Here is a 19997-nt window from a genome sequence, read left to right as displayed (position 1 = left end):
TGCTGGAACCAGACCAGGACAATTAATATCTTGCAGGACTGTGTTCATGATCCTTGTTTAATTGCATTTCTCCATGAAACCTTATTTATGGAATCACTACCGACGTTTCTATAATTCTATATTTATACAGTGATACAATGCTTTTATCACATTAAAGTTTGCACAAATGGCCAATTGGAGGAGTGTGAACAGATGGGAGTGCTGCATTAGCTCTATTTGCTGTTAGGAAGTGTATCTCTGTGCGTTTATGTCAGCAAAAGTAGCTTTCTTGTTGATTTCAGATTAAATTGAGTCTTATGTACAATAAATGTACTAGGCTTTATGTACTTGAAATTAATAACAAAATATAATCCACAAGATGATACTAAAGTGTTGATTCATCAAAAATGTTCATGTGTTCAAGTCTTTCTCTTGTGAATAAACCAGAGAAGCCACCATGACATTGGTGGAATTATTTCTGTGAGTTAAATCTAGGCATGTAAATGTGTGATTGTAAAACTAGGGTTTACTATAAATATGCCAAGTCTCTAAATTCTGCAGATGCCTTAATAAAAGAAAAATCCCACAGAGGTCACAGAACTACTCATATGAGGGAAGTTAAATATATTCTTAACGTATTATGTAATCAGGATGTGAACCTTAATTTGAAGATAAATAACTCTATAGTACAGGTATAAAACAGTATTTCTCTTAGTCCATCTACTAAACTAATGGCTTATTGGAGCCCTTGCAAAGTGCTAAACAGAATTCTAAGGGGCAAGCAACTTTAGCTTGAATAAGTGAGTTTGCAGGTTGTAGAGCTGGAAGGGAAAAAGCATAATTCTGAATGTTAATAAGGTTTCATTGTGAATAACACATAAAACATATTCTTTAGAAAGCAAAGTTGCTGAACTTAATTTGGCCTATGAAGAAATATTTTATTAAATGAAAACAATATAAAAAAACTTGCAAGAACAAGAAAGAAATGCATTTATAGAATGCAAGCATTAAATTACTTGCTCCATCCAACAAGGACTCTTAAATGAAAAAATCATAAGAAATCACTGAATATGTTTTTTGTAACTTTGTAACTAAAACATATATATATATAAAAGCAACTCTAAGAAGGAGGGACTGATCCATTTATGCACAGCATAACACATTATAAAAATCATATTCAAGAATGTTACAGGGAGTTAAAACCAGCTTAATTTATATTCATCATCTCAGAATGTTATAATATGGGTGGTTTTTGCTAACTGTGTTATTTTTGTCAGTCTTCAGTTCTTCTTCAGTTCATCTTTTTGTGAGTTTTTAAGAAGTGATGAAAAATGGGCATTTCAATGCCTGTTAGACAGAGTAACAAAAGTGGAGAGCCTCAGATTTCTCTGTACCCATACTAGTTCAAGTTATCTTACACTATGTAGATATGAAATAGTTTCAAATATAAATACTTGTGTTATCTGACTTCAGTGGGAATGCTGATGCAGCTGTAAGAGTAAGAGAAGAACTTCTGGTAGTTAAAACCAGAATTCTCTTGCGAGATTGCATCAAATTCTAGTATCTTTTATTTTGATACAAAATCAGAATTACTTATTAGATAAAAGAAATATCATGGATCAATAAAGGTGTTAAAACAATTGAATTCATAACTTGGTCCAAAATAGTAACCTGTTTTCAGAGGATGAGAAATATTTTTTAATTGTTTACCAGAATGCTCAGCTGGCCAAAAGAAATGGTAATAACCAAGCTTTTCAACATTCCAGTTCACCAACTAAAAGTGTTTTTGCACTATTGTGTGAATTTTAAATCTTGCATACCAAAATATTTACCTTCTAGTTTTAAAGTTTTTAATGTTTAATTTAGAAGATAGGCCTTAAAACCTAGTAGTTATTATCATCTGGTATAAATCAACATGATTACTAAAAAATGGAAGGAACTATATCAAGCCAACTGAAAATCTAACCTGGATTTCTATTCCCGAAATTATTTCAGCTGTTTTCAATCAAAAATTCTTGAGACCAAGTGGTTGTTACTTCTTGCTTTTAGTATGAATGTCTCATGGGGTTGAAACAATTGCCTTATATTTTACTGAGCTCTGATGTGAGGATTACTGTAGTAACTTAACAAGCATTATAAAATTAAGACAGTAATATAGTTTACCTCAGACATTTTTCAAGTTCCTGAATCATCAGAGCAAGTATTCTAAAAAACTTTTTTAGAGGAGGTGGTAGAAGTTTTAGGTGAAGCTTTTAAACCTAATTTAAGTTAATCTATGATTGTTTTTCAATGTACAGACTTCTGTAAGAGTGTACATTTGATTTTGTTTTTCAGAGTCAACAGCACATAGAGGAAAGTCAAACAGGATGGGCAGGCGGAGTAGGTTTCCTTGTACTCTGTTTTCATTTAATGGGAACTTAGAGCTTTCTGCATCTTCATGGTGATGTTTTGAATGACAAAGCACTATTTGGAGTCACACAATGCTACTGCATTCAGAAACCTTTTTCTTAATCACCTCTAAATATTCTGAAATAACTGCAGATCATTTGGAGTTTGGAAATTATTCCATTCTACAAGTAAAGATCCTGTATTTGTGGGCAACGTTAAGTATTTACATTACGACTTTAAAAAGCTGATGTGACATAAATTGTAATTCACTCTGAATAAGTGCATATCTTGGGTGAACATTTCTCTGATGTTAATTGTTCCACCTGAACTTTTAAAATAAAGTCCTATTATTTTTAGTTTTTAGGCTATAACCTGTTAAACAGCTTGTACATTCTCTCTTTCATCTCATCTACCATGTTCTTTTGTTTCAGTTCTTTGTTTCTGCACCATATTTTACCTCAGACGGCAGTTCGTACTACAAAATTTTTAGTGACAAAAATGGTTATAAGCATATACATTACATCAATGGTTCTGTGGTAAGTCAGTCAAAGTTTTCTTCCTTAATGTACTGTGAATTTATGAAATAATTTTACTATTTTCAGTAACTTATATATTTTGTCTCTCAGGAGAATGCGATCCAAATTACAAGTGGAGAATGGGAGGCAATATATATTTTTAGAGTAACAAATGATGCAATGTAAGTAACACTCAGAAGAGAATAGGTTTTGAGTATTTTGTCAATAGAACCAATACTTAATCATTTGACACATATCAGCTATTTGTCAGCTCATCAAGTTATAACTACCTATAAGTGTACGGCATCCAACTGAATGCATTCACAACAAATTCATAGGAAAAGGCACAATACAGGTTTGTAAACATGATTTATTTTTGGTAGATTCTTTGCAAATTGCCCTCAAACTTTCACCCATTTTAGAGAGTTCTATCTAGAAATACTTAATTTTAATTATTCTTTTAACCTTCCTACAAATAGAAATTATTTCAGTTTTATTTCACTGAATTTGAACTGTGGTCTCTCATTCATTTTACAAATACAGTTAGATGTATCTTACATAATTAAGGTGATTAGCTCTTGAGAATTAAGACAGAACTCTTATTTATATGGTGTATTAATTACCTAATGAGAGTTTGAGCAAAGATTTACTAAGATGAAGGGCATGTAAACTTAGTCTAATCTTCCATCAAGAGCAGCAATCTGAAAAAGTTTAAGTTGACTTCCAAGACATCTTTTTGTCTTGATGCTGGTTCACAGGTCATCAGTTTATGGATTAATTATTAACATTTAAATTAATTCACAGTTTCTACTCAAGCAATGAATTTGAAGGCTATCCAGGAAGAAGAAATATTTACAAGTAAGTGTAATCAGTGTTGAATTAATGGTACTAGGTGATGTGTGCAGATTTTTCAATAACAGAATTTTGTTTCAAAATGTTTAAAGTGCAGTTTCTCAAGGTATTTTAATTAAATCATGACCTCATTATATTTGAGTATCAAGAAATACCATCTAAAGTTTAAACATGCTATTAGGAAAAAAAAAGTAGTGAAAAGGGAAAACATTTATTTTTAAAAGGAACTGTTTTTCCAAGTTTGCTATGTTCCAGCACATGAGGCAGACACATACAAAATTAGTTGAAACAAAATTAATAATTGTTGATTTTTATTTTTCTCCTAGAATTAGTATTGGAAGTAAGCCTATCAGAAAACTATGCATTACTTGCAGTTTACGGAAAGAGAGATGTCAATATTATACAGCAAGGTTCAGTGAACGCTCTAAGTATTATGCCCTGATCTGTTATGGTATGTATAGCATGAGAACAAACATATAACCAATTATTCTGTCAGATGTATCAATGCCATAGTGAGTAACTGTTAATACAAATAGTGACCTGAGGAATCATAGAAATTTTACTGTGAACAAACAAATTTTCTACAAATTTTTCCACGTTCAAAAACCTGGATTTTATTTTATTTTTACAGAAAACACAAATTATTTCACTTTTATAATTTTTTCCTCAAGAGATTGGGTTTTTTAGAATTAAAAACAAATATTTGTGAGTACTCTATGGCATGAAACAGATTTGAAGTTGAGTCATCAAAGTTGTTCTTGCAGTAGCAAGAGCAGGATTTTGAAAAAGACTGATATCAAAGGTAGCTCTGGGAAACCATTACAGTGTGTTACCTAATTGACATGATCAAAATCTGTCAGCCACAAAAAATGCTCCATATTTGCTACTTGAAAATATTTTTTTAATAATAGTAAGTATAAAAATTAAATTCATCAAAATATGTGAATATTGAAACCACTTATAATACAAAAGCATGAGTAATGAGTTAATGCATCTTAATCAAAGTACAGTGAAGTTGCAGTCTAAAACAAAACAGGGGAGAAACTGTTCAAGATTTTCCTTCTGCATTCTTCTTGTAATCTTTACTGTTCTTCTGTACTTAGTGTTTAGCTGAACAGATTTTAGGACCTGTGTTAAGCAGAAGTCCAAATGTGGCTAATAACAATACCTTTCAATCATTCTTGCGCAAAATAGTCTGTAAGGTCATCACCATATGAAAGTCAGTCACCTTCACAAATATAATGTGACATGTTCTCAGAAGGAAGTTTCACAATGTTAATTCCACAGTCATCTTATGTAATCGCATCTCAGGTATTAACTAGATGTCACTTCATCTCTATGAAGGAAGAGTTTGCCAATAGATTTGAAGTTACTTCTATTATGTTTGCAAAGCAGTACAGGTATATTATGTAAGTCTACGCACACACACACACACACACACACACACACAGTACCTTCTGTAGTTTTGCAGTGAAGACTGGAATGCAATTCAATAGATAAGATTTAAAATGGTACAAGATTCTATTAAGCTCTTTAATTCCTGACAGTTGTCAACATTAATGCTATCTATACTTTATCACCAAATTCTGGCTTCAAACTATAAATGACCTTCCTTTCATTATTATGACAGGTCCCGGGATTCCTATTTCTACTCTTTTTGAGAATGAAAGTGATAGAGGTACTGAAAATACTCTGTCTGTTTCTCAACATTTGTATTTCTTATTGATATTCACTATAGAGATCTCTAATGTAGCATTTAGGATTGTGACCAAAAAGCCTCTCATATTATATATGTATAAGTGTTATAAAAATATCTACCATCTTTCTAATTTTGCTAATTAGCAAAATCCAAACATTCATTAATAGGGATGTATTTATTTTAATTTCTGAGCCTAAGAAATTTGTGACATTCTTTTATCTGTTCATATGTTACAGATGCAATCAATATTGGCAACTTCATCTACCAAATTTTAAGTTGAACTTTGTAGAATACATTATTCTGACTTCAAAGCTACCCCTTTTCACAGCTAAATATTTTCTGTTTTTTTTGTTTGTTTGTTTTTGTTGGTTTTGTTTTGTTTTGTTTTGTTTTGTTTCATGAAGCAGTCCTAGCCTATGCAGTAGGGTTCAGTTACTTACAGTTCATACTTTGGGATACTGTACTATACCAATTAGAATCTGGTTGGTCTTCAGACATCTTCTATCATCTAAACTCCAGCAAGAAACACTCTGACCTCCCCAACTACCAGGCCCCTCCATTCTCTTCCTCTCCACCCTCCTCCCCTGCTCAACCTTCTGTATCAAAAGCCCATTAATATCTATCTTCCTTATCAAAATAGGAATTGGATGAAATGCAGCAAAGTGCCTAAACATAGATATACATGTTCTCTCCAAGTATTGCGAAATATGTATCCAATAAAAAACTAAGGAATATTTATACACTGTAACCCCAGTACCTTGCTTTTATTAAGCTATTTGATCAAACCCAAACTGAACTAAGCTAATTTAATTATTCTGCTTGTAAACTTTCACAAATTTTCTTACTATTCAAATAACACAAAACGTATTTCATTTAACAAAGAGAAATTAACAAATCAACTAATTAATAATTTGGACATTAATTTTCCTTAGAGCTCAGAATATTAGAAGACAATCAGGAATTGCAGTCTGCTTTGCAAGAGATCTTACTACCTAAAGAAGAAATTAATAAACTTGAAGTGGATGGTATAAGTAAGAATCATACCTTTTATATATATATGTATATTGTTCCTAACTTTTTTTATTTTGGTTTCATTTAGTTATAGTAAGTACAATCTTTTTGTAGATCAAACTTGAAAGCATGTTTGATTGGAAATCAGCCCCTCATTGTGCCTTTTCTGACAGTGACTACTGTACCTGTACTTCAGCATACCCATAAATAAAATAAAAGTTAAAACACATTTCTTCTTCATGATGCAATAAAAATAAACACATAAATAAAAATAGAAAAAAAAACCAACAAAACATCAGTATCTCTGTAGTGTTTAAATGTAACATAAAAACATTATAGTATGGTGGTAATAAAAAGTGAAACATAAACTGCCCCTTATGTGTTACATTGACTTGCATACACTGTTGCTTTTCTTAGTAACTTTACAAATAATATTGCATAGTAGTGAATCAGTGTAATATTTCCAAAACTCGCTTCTCAAAATCTTAATAATTCTGCTTCTAGGTGAAGTCATAACTTTATACTTAACATAATTTAAATAATAAGAATGAGCACTTTTTTTTTTTTTTTTTTGCAAAATTATTTCTAAACAGTTAACACAAGCAATTACTTGCATGAGTTTTGTGGTTTACTGTTTATGCACTCTGTAGTTTGTGCTGATTCATTTTCTGTTACTGTTTCATTACTGTTGCATCAAACTGGATTGTGCTTGGAGAAATCATTGTAAGCTTTAATAATACAACTTTGATATGTCTCTTCTAGCTTTGTGGTACAAAATGCTTGTACCTCCACAATTTGACAGATCTAAGAAGTACCCACTGCTTATTCAAGTGTATGTAACAGTTTTTTACTTTCAATTTTGCTGTTTTGTCCTGTTTATTACTCTTTATAATTTAAGGAAACCTAAGATGTTCACAGCATTTTATCATTCAAAAGAAAAACTATTTTGTTTTTATTTTGTTCGGTTGTTTAATATATTTCTGGAGTAGAAATACAACCTAATGGAAATCAATGAGGTTTTCAATATGTGTCTTATCATGGCAGTGGTTAGTTCCTTAGAGAAAGAAAAAGAATAAAGGCATATCTTTTATTGCTTGGATTTCCTAGCTCTGTTGCTGCTTCTGTTTATCCTGAAGCAATTTGAATGTATTGATTTCAGATTTGTTGATATGGAAAATAAAAAAGCTTGCCTCATTTTCTTACAAGTGGGGGAAAAAAGCTCTAGTCCTTTGATGATCCAAAGGTCCAACAAAGCTAAGTATGTTTGACTGAAATTTAGAGCAGAAGCTGAAGTCAGCTAGAAGTAATATGATTATTTGTATTAGACCATTGTTGTAAATAGTGTCTCCATATTGCTCAGCTATGTGGAGTGTGTTCAGCCAATTGTTCCCACAGTATATGGTATTCACTGCTGAAACAGATGCCTAGTAATGACCAAAAATTTTAAAGGTTTTTATTGTTGTTTTCTCTGTTAATGTGTAATACATGTCAAGATCAAATTTGTGATAGGTGGACAGTTCAACTGGATGATCTTGTAGGTGGTTTCCAACCTTGGTGATTCTATGAAAATATAGGGAGCTTGGGGGAGGAAGCATCAAAAAGTGCTGCCACACCTAATTCCAATACCCTATGAATTTGGAAGTAATTAAAAATTGAAACATAGCTTTTCAAAAGATTCAGATGGATATTTGATATCATGCCCCTTAGTCTCAGATAAAACAAATGGGACTTGCCTTATGCATAAGACATTAAGGATTTTAATGAATTTTAGAAAGTAAAATTTCACGAATATTTGAAAATGGTGGTAGTACTGTTTCTGTCTACTGAACTCTCTGAACCACAGTCATTTAGCAAAACACTAGAGATGTATGTGTAGAGACCAAATGTAGAGAAAATATACATTATACTTATCTATAGTCCAGTATCTGGTATTTATTTATACATCTGAGTGGAAAATGTTCTATCTTCTGCTTTAAGGTATGGAGGACCATGCAGTCAGAATGTAAAACACACATTTAGCATTAGCTGGATAACCTATCTAGCAAGCAAAGAGGGAATTATTGTTGCTCTAGTAGATGGCAGAGGAACAGCCTATCAAGGTGACAAGATTTTGCATGCAGTTTATCGAAGACTAGGAGTCTATGAAGTTGAGGATCAAATCTCAGCAGTGAAGTAAGTAGAATATCTCCCAATAAAATTGTTGCACTTACACAACTATAAAAATTGTCAAAAAAAAAAGAAAAAAGAGAGATTAAATGTACTCCTGAACCTTTGTTCTGGAGAGCTGAAGTCTTCAGGAAATAAGGTGTAAGACTTGTAGAAATAAAGTATTAATGAGGTATTTGGTGTCAATTTGGATTTGTGTGGCGTACTACATCTGTATACTACTAAATGCATATTGGGATCTCAGCACTTTTATTTTATAAGAGCATTATCAGGGGCCTATGGAAGTATGAGCATCAGTGGTGAGAGGTAAGCTAATGCATTTTCCACTACTCTGAAGTCTTACCTGTACGAGAAACCTACCTCAACCACAATAGAAATTAGCTAGAGATCCTGTGATCTTAGCCAGTGGTGGACCATATCTATTAGCTAAAATTCGTAAAAAACGTAAAAGACCTGAATCTTGATTCTGTCTTTTTCATAAAATTATTTTCCATGCCATCTTAAAACACTTACAAAAATCAGAAATTGTCTGAGAACCTCTGGTAGTTGTTTCCCACAATCTACACACCAGTACAGAACACTTAAGAGGTTCAAGTCCTTAAGCAGAGATTTTGGATGGGAAAGCTGAGATTTTGTAAAACTAGTCTGACTGTTAACTTCGCAGATGCAGTAGCAGAGTTAAAGTGTGCACTGAAAGAACTGTTTAGTTTGAACCACACAAGAATAGGAGAGTAAGAATTTTAGTATCTGAATAAGAAATGTACTCTTTGTTTTGATCTTGACTTTGCCCTATCACAACGCCTGCATTCATAAGTGTATGGGAAGAGAATATCTGTTCCTGCCTTGTGATAATTCATTTTCCACCTCAATGATATAAACACATCATTATCATTTTCAGTGATAAATGAAACAGAATATCTGCTTACCATGCTAAGTTTTTCAATGTAATGCATAGTTTTATTGTATTTCTTGAATCTTTTAGCAGCAACAAAATGTTTAAAGAGAGAGAAATTAGTCCAAATTGTCACTTGGACAAAAAAACACCAGAGACAGAGGGAATCTGATTCTGCAGTTGCTGAATTTGCTGAGACAAGCTGTGAAAAAATGACCTCAGACTTCACACTTCCCAATTTTCTGTCAGCACCTAGGCTAAATTTTTATTCGGTTAAATACATTGCATTCCATCTTTCTGATCTAACACATGGTTTAAGATGTAAGCTTTTTAGAGAAAATCAGTCATATACTCTAGTGGGAAGATCTCAGAGGGGCTTTCACTATAGGAGGAACCCCATGGCTTAAGACAGCAATATAACAAAGCTGAATCACTTTTTGGCTCATCTAACTTTGTTCCACCCAGACTGTATTGGATATTTTAGGTATTGCCTGTCATTTGTGCTTGCCCTAGTAAAATAAGGCTAACAGCTGCTGATAAACCTCCTGGGATGTATCTGAACCTAGTTGTATTTTTCTCTGTCTTGACCCCACATTTTAATGTATGAAGCTTAATTTGGAGAGTCAGGACAGCATATCCAGATAGATATTAGGTGTTAAAAAAATAAATTTTTTTACAAGATGGCACTTGTGTAGAGTCCTCATTTTAACCTCTAGAGCAAAAAAAATTATGCAAATAAACTATTAATTTTGGCTATTTTTATTCATTTAAGGGAAAATCTCCCTTTCTCTGAAATGTCTGTTAGTTGAATGCTTTATAGAAATCAAATATGCTATGCTGATTGTCAATTTGCTGTAATTGGCATGATGTTTGAAATAAGTGAGAAAAATATTTTTTGCTAATTGGGTATAGTATTGACATTCTTTTTTGCAATAATACATTTATTTCTATCTTTTTTTCCACAGGAAATTTATAGAAATGGGCTTTATTGATGAGAAACGAATAGCAATATGGGGCTGGGTAAGTGGTTTATCTTTTTACTTTTAGCTATCTTGAAATAATCCTGTACTGTAATTGCATATAATTTTTCCTTATTCCTCTCTAGAAAAGTTTACTTAAGATAACCATAGGGGCAGAATATATGCCACACAGCCCCCTAATAGAAATTTTAAAGTTTTTCAGGCCATGTGGCTCAATTGTTCATCATTAATGTCTAGTTAAAGAATGTGTAAACATTACTGGAACCCTGCTTCCTAGCCTGCTTATCATCTTCAGTGTAACAGAGAATTGCAGGTGAGTAAGCTGATAAACAGTGCCTAAGGGTCTTGTGGATTAGGGACAGTACTGTAAGGAATGCTGAAAAGGATTGGAGGTCAGACACGTTAGCTACCTCTTCTCACTGTCCAGGTAAATCAATATTGGTTAACCAGCAGTAACAGGCAAGTTTACAAAATAAACTGTTATGATAGCTACTCATTAACACTTCCCAATACTTTCCTCTTTATACATGTTCATTTTTCTCTGATTATCATTTAGAAAGATCTTGTATTACTTTTTTTTTTTTTTTGCTATTTGGCTTTTCCAGGAGAACTACATCCGATCCATTCAAAATCAAAATATGTACTTTAAAAAAAACCTTTGTCCTCTGTGTATTTAAAACAAAATACATAGCTTGAAATTAATTTATGAGAGTTTGATCTCGAGTAAAAAACAGTACTTCACAATAGTTTTAAATTGTCTCTGATTTCTTTCTAGTCCTATGGTGGATATGTAAGCTCTCTGGCACTTGGATCTGGCAGTGGAGTATTTAAATGCGGAATAGCTGTGGCTCCTGTTTCCAGCTGGGAATATTACGGTATGGAAACTTGTCATAAAAACTGACTTGGAAAGAGATGTAGCTTTTAATGACTTTCTAAATGAATTCATTGCAAGAGAATGGCAATATGAAACCAAAAGGCAGTTCAATTACCTAAACATAAAACTCTTAAGAACTTAAGTTTAACATTTTCCTTACTGAAAATAACAGACTGCAACTGACAGTTTGAAACAGATTTTGTCACAATTCCAAATGCACATCTGTAACTGTAAGGGTGTAAAGCCTTCACGATAAAGCTCTGGAGTGATCTCCCTGGAAAAAATTCCTGTAAAAATTGTATCACTGAGTTCAGAAACAGCTGAACTGTTTTTCTACCTGTGATGTAGTCACAGCATGCTCCAACTTTATCTGCAAAGGAACTCTGTCAGGAATGACTACCACTGATGATTGCAAAGCTATTTCCAAAACGCAGAGAAAAAGAAAGGGATGCATTTATATCTGAGTTCCTATTTTTAATTTTTAGGAATTTATCCTTTAGATTTTTCTCAGCCACACTGTTGTTGTGTTATAAGCCATATTTTCCTTAATGTTTACTGACTAAGACTCCAAACTGTTTTGAAGGATCTCTGGGAGTATAATCTCAGGGCCGTACTGTGCAAATAAAGCAGATGCATACTCATACTTGCAGACCTGCTAGCTTTTGGCATGGCATAAAGGAACCTTAGTGTAAAAAAGAATCATGCCATGCATGTTTGCAGTGAGCAAAATGTAGCACTTTGAACACATTTACTTAGCATATGGTCGTTTGCTAAGAAGTCTTGGTTATGAGAAAAAATTTTGGTTAAATGGAAAGGATTGCTTCCCTGACTGCTAGAACAGACATTCCTTGTATTTATGGTGTTTTGCAAACAAAGGGGAAAACATTTGTATGACACAGGAAGCATAGTCTTCATGTTTTCTCTGGCATGAACACTTTCTGAAGACATCTTCGCTCATGATCACAAAATTATTTCTAGAATGTAGGCATTAAGCACTATTTTTGCAAGTCTCGCTTTAGTTGAGTTTTCAAGGGTGTGTTAAAGAATCTTTCTAAAAGCACATTGAAAAATCTAGGCAGGCACAGGTACTCCCAAAGGAAGGAAGGAAGGAAGCAGAATGAAGTCATTAGTCATGAGTTTTGGCAAACAGGACATGTTAATATTATAATGAACTATGATAGGGGCAAAACTACTGGATGCTACATATCTGAGACTCCAAGCAGAGTCATAATGTCAGAGGATGTACTGGCTCCTAGAGCTTTTAAATTTAGTCCTGCTTTCTTTTAGATGCACAGATTAGAGTTTGGGGCATAATTTTTTTTTTTTTTTTTTTTTTTCCTAAAACCTTCCTACTCACCTCCATTTTATGTCAGAGTTAATATAGCAGCTGAATAATTATAAGGCAAATTGCATTCACGGACAATGTATAGTTAAAAGCATTAAATACGTGACTGCTTTACTAAAATTCTCAGTCTTTCCTTTTTTCTTCAGTAATTGACAAGCTGAATCTTCCACTTAGTCATTGTAACACTATTCTTGCTGACCTCAGTGGACTTGTTGTAGCTATACTGGTAGAAAAGAGTGGAGAATTTGGCTCAAAATGCTGTAGAAATGCCAGCTATTCAAAAGGAGTTTATTTTATTGAAAACTCAAGCCCAATATGGTTGTTTGACACTGTGTTGACAACAGATATTGCACATTTTCTGTTTTCATTGAATGATAAAAGATTTTGATAAAAGATAAGCTACTTAGGTTTTCCTGCACTTAGTTTATTAGAAAATGTCTATGGAAGGCATACTTCTCTGTTTAGAAAGGACCAAGGAGACTTGGAATGTTATCTATGTGTATAAATTTGTGAAGGGAGGGTGCAAAGAGGATAGAGACAGACTCTTTCCAGCGATGTACAAACAGGAGACAATGGGCACAAAGTCAAACACAGGAGGTTCATCTGGAAATATATATTTACGGTGTGGGTAAGACACTGACACAGGTTGCACAGTTTGCTTGTGGAGTTTCCCACCTTAACGATAATCAGAAGCCTTCTAGATATGGTTAACATATCTATTGTGAACAACCAGCTCTATAAGACCCTGCATGTGCAGGAGGATAGGACCAAATGAGCTCCAGAAGTCCTTTCTAACCTAAATTTCTTAATAATTACAGTGGCCAACACTTCTATTATGTGAAAGAAAGATGACAGCTTTTCATCATCAGAAAGCCCTGACTGCATAAAATAAATAAAATTCTCATAATACTTCAGCTTGACAACTCAATATTTGCCAGTTACTCTTTCAATGATAGTCATAAATAATCTTCTTGTAGTGACAGCTGTTACATCAGTTTTACACAGATTTTCATAACTGCTTTCAGTTAAATTACAAACATACAGGCAGCTCAAAGGAAGCTGTTCCTAGTGGTTTCTTGGTGTTACACACTGTTCAGTTATTTGTGCTTGTTTTTATTTTCAAACCCATTAACAAACTTCATTGTAGTCAGACAAAGGAAATGGACAGAGACTGAAAAGCAATTGTAATATTTTTTCAATGCATGTCTTTATCTTTTCCCATTCCCCCATAAATATTTCTCATTTCTGATCATTAAGAAAAAGAAAAAAGAACGTTTCTTCCATATTAGGTGTTAATACTCATGTGCATCCCAGGCTGGAATTCTGCTCTGTGTTTTCTTTTTTTTTTTTTTTTTTTTCATCTTTCCACCACACTGAAATTATTCAACAACATGACTTTTCAACTGACTTCAGGAGCTCAAACCAGCAGCATAAAGTAGCATCAGTTGATTATATTTATCCACAAAATCTTGTTTCTGCAGACTAGTATCAAACCACTATTTCTGCAAGGACTGTTGGGAGGAGATGTATTAACTATCGTTCATATTTTTTAATATGTTTAGATTTGTTGTGTTATGAGGAAATCGAGCAGAACAGATACAGTTAACATAAATATTCAATTCTTTGTGCGTCACTGGAGGCACAATCTGCATTCTTTATAGCTTTTTTCTTCTTTAATATCACAGCATCTATCTACACAGAACGATTTATGGGTCTTCCTGTAGAGTCGGATAATCTTGAGCACTATAAGGTGAGAATTCTTTCTTTTTCATTCACATTTCCATAGACAAGTAGAATAGTGAAAATATGAAATAAAAGACCTGCCAGCTCACATAATAGCACCCCTGTAGCAGCTAAAGCTGCTTCTCTGAAATTCATATCTCTGTAGTTACTCACAGTTTTATATTTATCAATCCTAGGTATGATAAATTGTAGGATTCTTATTTTCTCATTGGACAAAACTGTCAGGTTTGATGCTGCAAATTCTCAGTTTAGGAAAGAACTCATGATAGATGTTAAAATGCTGATGTTTACTAGGTTTTGGTTAGTAATATTTGCTATGGTATGCAAGCTACTTCATGCCAGTTTAGCTGTCTGATAATAATGTCCTCAGACTAAAAAGTCGGAACAAATTCCCCTGCAGGAACAGATTGTATTCTTGCTTTTCTTCAAATTGATAGGAAATTGATGGCTTCCTCTAGCAGCACACATACCAACTCTCAATACAGACAAGCCTGAAACTCAGAGAAATTAGAGAAAGCATTCTATTAAGGATTTTGTACCGTAATCAGAGGGCTGGATCAGCTCTTTTATGAAGAAGGGCTGAGGCAGCTGGGCTTGTTCCAACTGGAGAAGAAAATGCTTCTTTGGCGACTTCATTGTGACCTTCTAGGACTTCAAAGGGAGCTTACAAGCAGGAAGGGGAAACTGACTTTTTATGTGGTCTGATAGTAATAGGACAAGAGAGAATAGCTTTAAACTAAAAGAGAGGATATTTAGGTTAGATGTTAGAAAGAAATTCATTACTCAGAAGGAGGTGAGGCCCTGCCACAGATTGATCAGGGAAGCTGTGAATAGCCCATCCATGGAAATGCCCAAGGCCAGGTTGGATGGGGCCCTAGGCAGCCTGATCTAGTGAGTGGCAATTTTGCCCACTGCAGAGGATTTGGAACTTGATTTTTGAGGTCCTTTCCAACCTAAGCCATTCTATGTTTCTATATTCCCAGTGTCTATTCTCCATCCTAATCCAAATAGCAGCAACACTCAATGCCAAACTGCCTTCATAAAGCTGCCCAGTGTAGCCAGGAATTACAGTGTTCAGAAAATGACACCTGGTGGGTACTGTGCTTTTTGTGAGGTGGCTATAAATGTATTTAGTTTCTATTAATCTCACATTGAGATGAAATCACTGCTGTCTTTATTATGCCAGTCCAATTGTTTGATTGCTGTTACACTGGGTAATTTAAGCCTTTCATCTCTGTGACCTATTAGTTTAAATTGAAGCTGCTGAACTGTTCACTTTTCATCTCAACAGAATTCAACTGTGATGGCAAGAGCAAAGAATTTCCAAAACGTTGAGTATCTTCTCATTCATGGAACAGCAGATGGTGAGGTTTGCAAATGGCAGTACAAATACAGAACCAGAATCACTTTGTTTGAAAAACATTAAGCATCTTTCTGTGCCTTTGATTAGGATCAGTACTTAGATCTTTGATAGATTTCCATACAACATATTTTTAGATGCTTGCTCATTCTTAGTTATGTCAACTGTACTGCTTGATAATCAGTGGACGCAACTTAATGCACTAGAATTTTATGCTTTGTGGTATTTACACATTTAAACAGCCAATCTTTTTTTCTTTCTTCCCTTTTCAGATAACGTACATTTTCAGAACTCAGCACAAATAGCAAAAGCTCTGGTTAATGCACAGGTGGATTTCCAAGCAATGGTAAATAGCAGACTATTTTTCATTTTGAACAGTGGTTTTACAGCTTTATCAATAAGCTTATCTGATATTTGTTCATGTTTTTAAGAACCCAGTTCAACAAGATCTGGCAATTTTACTGCACTTTTTACTGTTTACAAATCATTGATTCTTCAAAGGATTTGCTTGCTCTTCCCCTCAAACCTCTCTCTGGATTTTAACAGCACATCTCTTTTAGTATAATGCTTTTAAAATGATCCAGGGAGAATGAGAGCTGTCTACAAAATTTGCCTGGGGAAGATGATGCAGGCAAACAGAGAAACACATGGTTGAGAGGTTAGAGGATATAATTGAGGAATGAACAGAGGAAAAGTAGCGCTGAATTTGGTGTTAATCTATGCTTCTGAATGTGCTTTCTCCATACTAGTGACAAAAGTATCTGTGTGCTATCAAACATTGGCCTTCTGCTTCCGACCACTTTCCAAGGTCTATGAGCACCTTGAACATGGATCAGACATGGGTCCCCCTGTACCTGTCTTTCTACAAGTGAATTCCCCATTTCCTGACTTCGCTGATATTTAGAAAGCCTGGGCCATTTCTCAAGTATCTAAAAAAGTAAATGGAATACTGAGTGTAGTTTCAGTGATTATTGTTCAGCTGCAGAGGAGTTTCAGTAGTGTTGAGACAATCTGGGGAACATCTTTGATTTACTTTATGAAAGCAGAACATTTTTAGCCTAGTAAATAAAGTCTAGAAAACAATATGATTGCTGCCTATGAATATAGTGGAGGACAAATACAGGGGAGAGAAAAAGCTATTGAAGCAAAAAGACAGCATGAGATCAAGCGGAAGTACTCATAAACACACTGAGGTTGAAAATTAGAAAAAAACGGTTAAAAAAGTTGGGCTTTGGAACAGGCAGAATTCAGGGAAGCATGGCAAAATTGACAATAACCAAGAAACCAAACCAGTCTGCTTTTAAAATTCTGGATAATACAACCAGTATAAAGGGATCAGATTTTACATTCCAAAGGTGTCTCTTACAGTTCAGACAGAACAGTTCTGCTTTTCACAGAATCATGGAATGAGCTGGGTTGGAAGGGATCTTAGAGCCTACCTAATTCCAACCCCTGCAGTGGGCAGGATTGCCACCCACTCGATCAGGCTGCCTACTGCCCCATCCAACCTGGCCTTGAACACATTCGAGGATGGGACAACTACTGCTTTTCTAGACAAACAGTTCCAGTGCCTCACCTCCAAGTAAAGAATTTCTTCCTAACATCTAACCTTCCTAAATCACCCTTATTTCAATTCAAAACCATTCCCTTCTATCCTATCCTATCCTATCCTATCCTATCCTATCCTATCCTATCCTATCCTATCCTATCCTATCCTATCCTATCCTATCCATCAGAGCAAGTGAGAAGTGCATTTTCTTCTATATGGTAATACAATAAAGTTCTGGTATTTTTTAATTAATACAGAATTGAAGAAAGCATGTGTGCTTTATGACTTTCTCTTTCTTTTTTTTTTTTTTTTTTCCAGTGGTACACTGACCAGAACCATGGAATTCCAGGACTTTCCAGCAAACATCTCTACACACATATGACCCACTTCCTCAAACAGTGTTTTTCTATGTCAGAATAGGTAGGCTACTCAGAGAATGCTAAGTCATCTGATGTATCTCTGAGGGAATACCATGATAGTAGTGCCCAAGTTGTATCATATTCAGGTAAATTGATATCAGGATCTTTTTAAGTTTATAATTTGATATTTACATCCATTTTTGAGATTAGCAGATGTTATGCTAATACATGTTTTGGCACATTTAACACCTGTTTGATAGCAAAAAATAAAATCAGAATGTAACATGGCATGTGCATTTATTGCCATCTTGCTTAAATCACAATCTGCATTCCAAAGGTAGGTGGTCCACTGCAAAGGCATTCTGCCAAATGAATATGATTACATTTGTTAACTATAACTGTAAAATGGGCAGGGACAAGGAAAGCAGTACAAGTAACTAATTAACATCCTAGCAAGAACTAGTTTTTCAAAATGTATGTATTTCCAGTTTCTTGGAAACAATCCAAGCAGAGACGGGAACATAATATTTGAAGCTGTAGCATGGATAATTATTGAATGTTCTATTCAAATTATGTTCAGCTTTTTTTAAAGCCCTTGTTCTGCAAAACCATGTATTCAGGTTTAATTGTGGAAGCAGGAAATTTACAATATCTATTTTATCTCAGTGGTTGTTTTTTTTTTGTCTGATTTGAGAATATGTTAGACATTTCAACCTGTTCTTACTCATTACCGCAATGTTCACATTTATTTTAATGTCATTCATCCCAGACTGGTGGGGAAAGAATCAAAGGAATATGCAGGCCTTCTTTGTTTAGTTTCCATTTAAACTGTTTTAGAGCATTGTGTAAAAACTCTGGAAGTAAATAGTAACTGTATCACATATATTCTTTTAATTGGTAATTAAATGAGTCCAGTCATAATATAAGAATATGAGCAAGAAAATTGGCAGGAGATCCATTGTAGATGTCCGTATGTTTAAAAAATTCTGAATTAGCCCACTGTCTAAGAACTGTTGTCTGTCTAACGTAGTATCTCAGTTCTGCTATTAACAAGTAAGTTCAAAATAACCTGAAAAAACAGTGGAGTAGAATTCCCACAACAACAAAGAAAAGAAAAAGAAAAATAAGCTCTTCCCAACTCCTAGAGTCTGGCTGTTGCTTGAGGAACAAGCACAAATAGAGTTGTGCCTTTTAATTTGACTCTTGACAAAACATGGGGTTTAGTCAAAATCTTTGAGATGTAGAAGTGATTTGCTATGCAATGTCTTCCTTCATTTTGTTAATGGCAATATCAAATCTGATTTTCTGCACATGAGAACATTTCTCAGACATCTTTATGTAAATGTAGTTGCCAAGCTGTTTGTAATAGTTAAATCATACTTTGATAGGAACTCTTCAGAAAATACTCAATTAGTTCAGGTTTTGTTGGAAACACTGCCAATTACACGATGTTAATGAGCTTTTTGTTAGTAATGTAATTAAAATGTGACTGCTATAATGGTTAAAGGAAAAAATTACAGCTCTACAAAAGTTAATGTTAAGCAAATATAACATAAAGGAGGGCTAATTAGATGTTGATTATATGGTCCTATGTGCATTTGCTGTAAACAGCAATACTGTCAGTGATGTGATTGTTCTACAAATAAGGAATACAATTCAGTTGCAATTACTGAGATTTAACTATCATTTTTCTGTATTGATACAACCCCACAAAAACTACTGCAATTTTTTTTTTGTGTGTGTGTGTGTGTGTGTGTGTGAAAGAGAATAAAATTAGAGTATTGCAACAGATGTTTAAAGGTTTTAGATACCTGAATAAGCCAATAGGAACCCAGATCAGTTTTCAAAATGCATGCTATCAAGCTCATATTAAACATTAATTTTTCTGATTCTGCAACTTCGTTTATATTTTTGAAAATCCTCCAGGCCTTAGAAATCTGACCAGACAAACTAACCCCTTGTGGACACTATGACACTACACATAATAATGTAATACAATGCACTGTTTACATCTTGACCACAGATCTGTAGTCCAAAGCTTCTGGATTTATTTAAGACAAGGGACGTTTGTGGAAACTGTGTCAAATAAAATAACAGAAGGTGCCTTTTTTTCCCAAGGGATGTATTAGCTGTTTCAGCCTTTATTTGCCTGTATGTCTGTTTTATTTCACAAAAGGAATAGAGAACACATCTTCTAAACTACCCACCATTTACCTGGGTTAATGGGAAGTATTTGTGGGGATAAACCATGAAACCTTTTTTTTTTTTCTTTCAAAGTCACCATG

General features: G+C 34.1%; 1 protein-coding gene across 3 annotated transcripts in view; it reads left to right on the top strand.

Annotated features, from left to right (window-relative positions):
- The window catches only part of FAP (fibroblast activation protein alpha), a 36011-nt gene extending 16155 nt beyond the window's left edge, over positions 1-19856 (top strand). For 2 of the 3 annotated variants that reach the window (XM_015868996.2, XM_032445659.1), the window contains 15 exons: positions 2314-2358; positions 2799-2903; positions 2994-3064; positions 3687-3740; positions 4061-4185; positions 5365-5412; positions 6366-6464; positions 7207-7276; positions 8422-8616; positions 10468-10522; positions 11258-11357; positions 14387-14451; positions 15736-15808; positions 16077-16150; positions 17672-19856. In XM_015868996.2, the coding sequence (XP_015724482.1) occupies positions 2314-2358; positions 2799-2903; positions 2994-3064; positions 3687-3740; positions 4061-4185; positions 5365-5412; positions 6366-6464; positions 7207-7276; positions 8422-8616; positions 10468-10522; positions 11258-11357; positions 14387-14451; positions 15736-15808; positions 16077-16150; positions 17672-17773 (1281 nt within the window). In that variant the 3' untranslated portion in view covers positions 17774-19856. The remainder of the gene's footprint in view (positions 1-2313; positions 2359-2798; positions 2904-2993; positions 3065-3686; positions 3741-4060; positions 4186-5364; positions 5413-6365; positions 6465-7206; positions 7277-8421; positions 8617-10467; positions 10523-11257; positions 11358-14386; positions 14452-15735; positions 15809-16076; positions 16151-17671) is intronic. The other variant, XM_032445660.1, reaches the window with a different exon arrangement.
- The last annotated feature ends 141 nt before the right edge of the window (positions 19857-19997 follow it).

The sequence above is a fragment of the Coturnix japonica genome, chromosome 7 (assembly GCF_001577835.2).
Source record: "Coturnix japonica isolate 7356 chromosome 7, Coturnix japonica 2.1, whole genome shotgun sequence".
Classification (NCBI taxonomy): domain Eukaryota; kingdom Metazoa; phylum Chordata; class Aves; order Galliformes; family Phasianidae; genus Coturnix; species Coturnix japonica.
The sequence above is the reverse complement of the archived record's forward strand: the minus strand, read 5'-3'. Positions and strand labels throughout refer to the sequence as shown.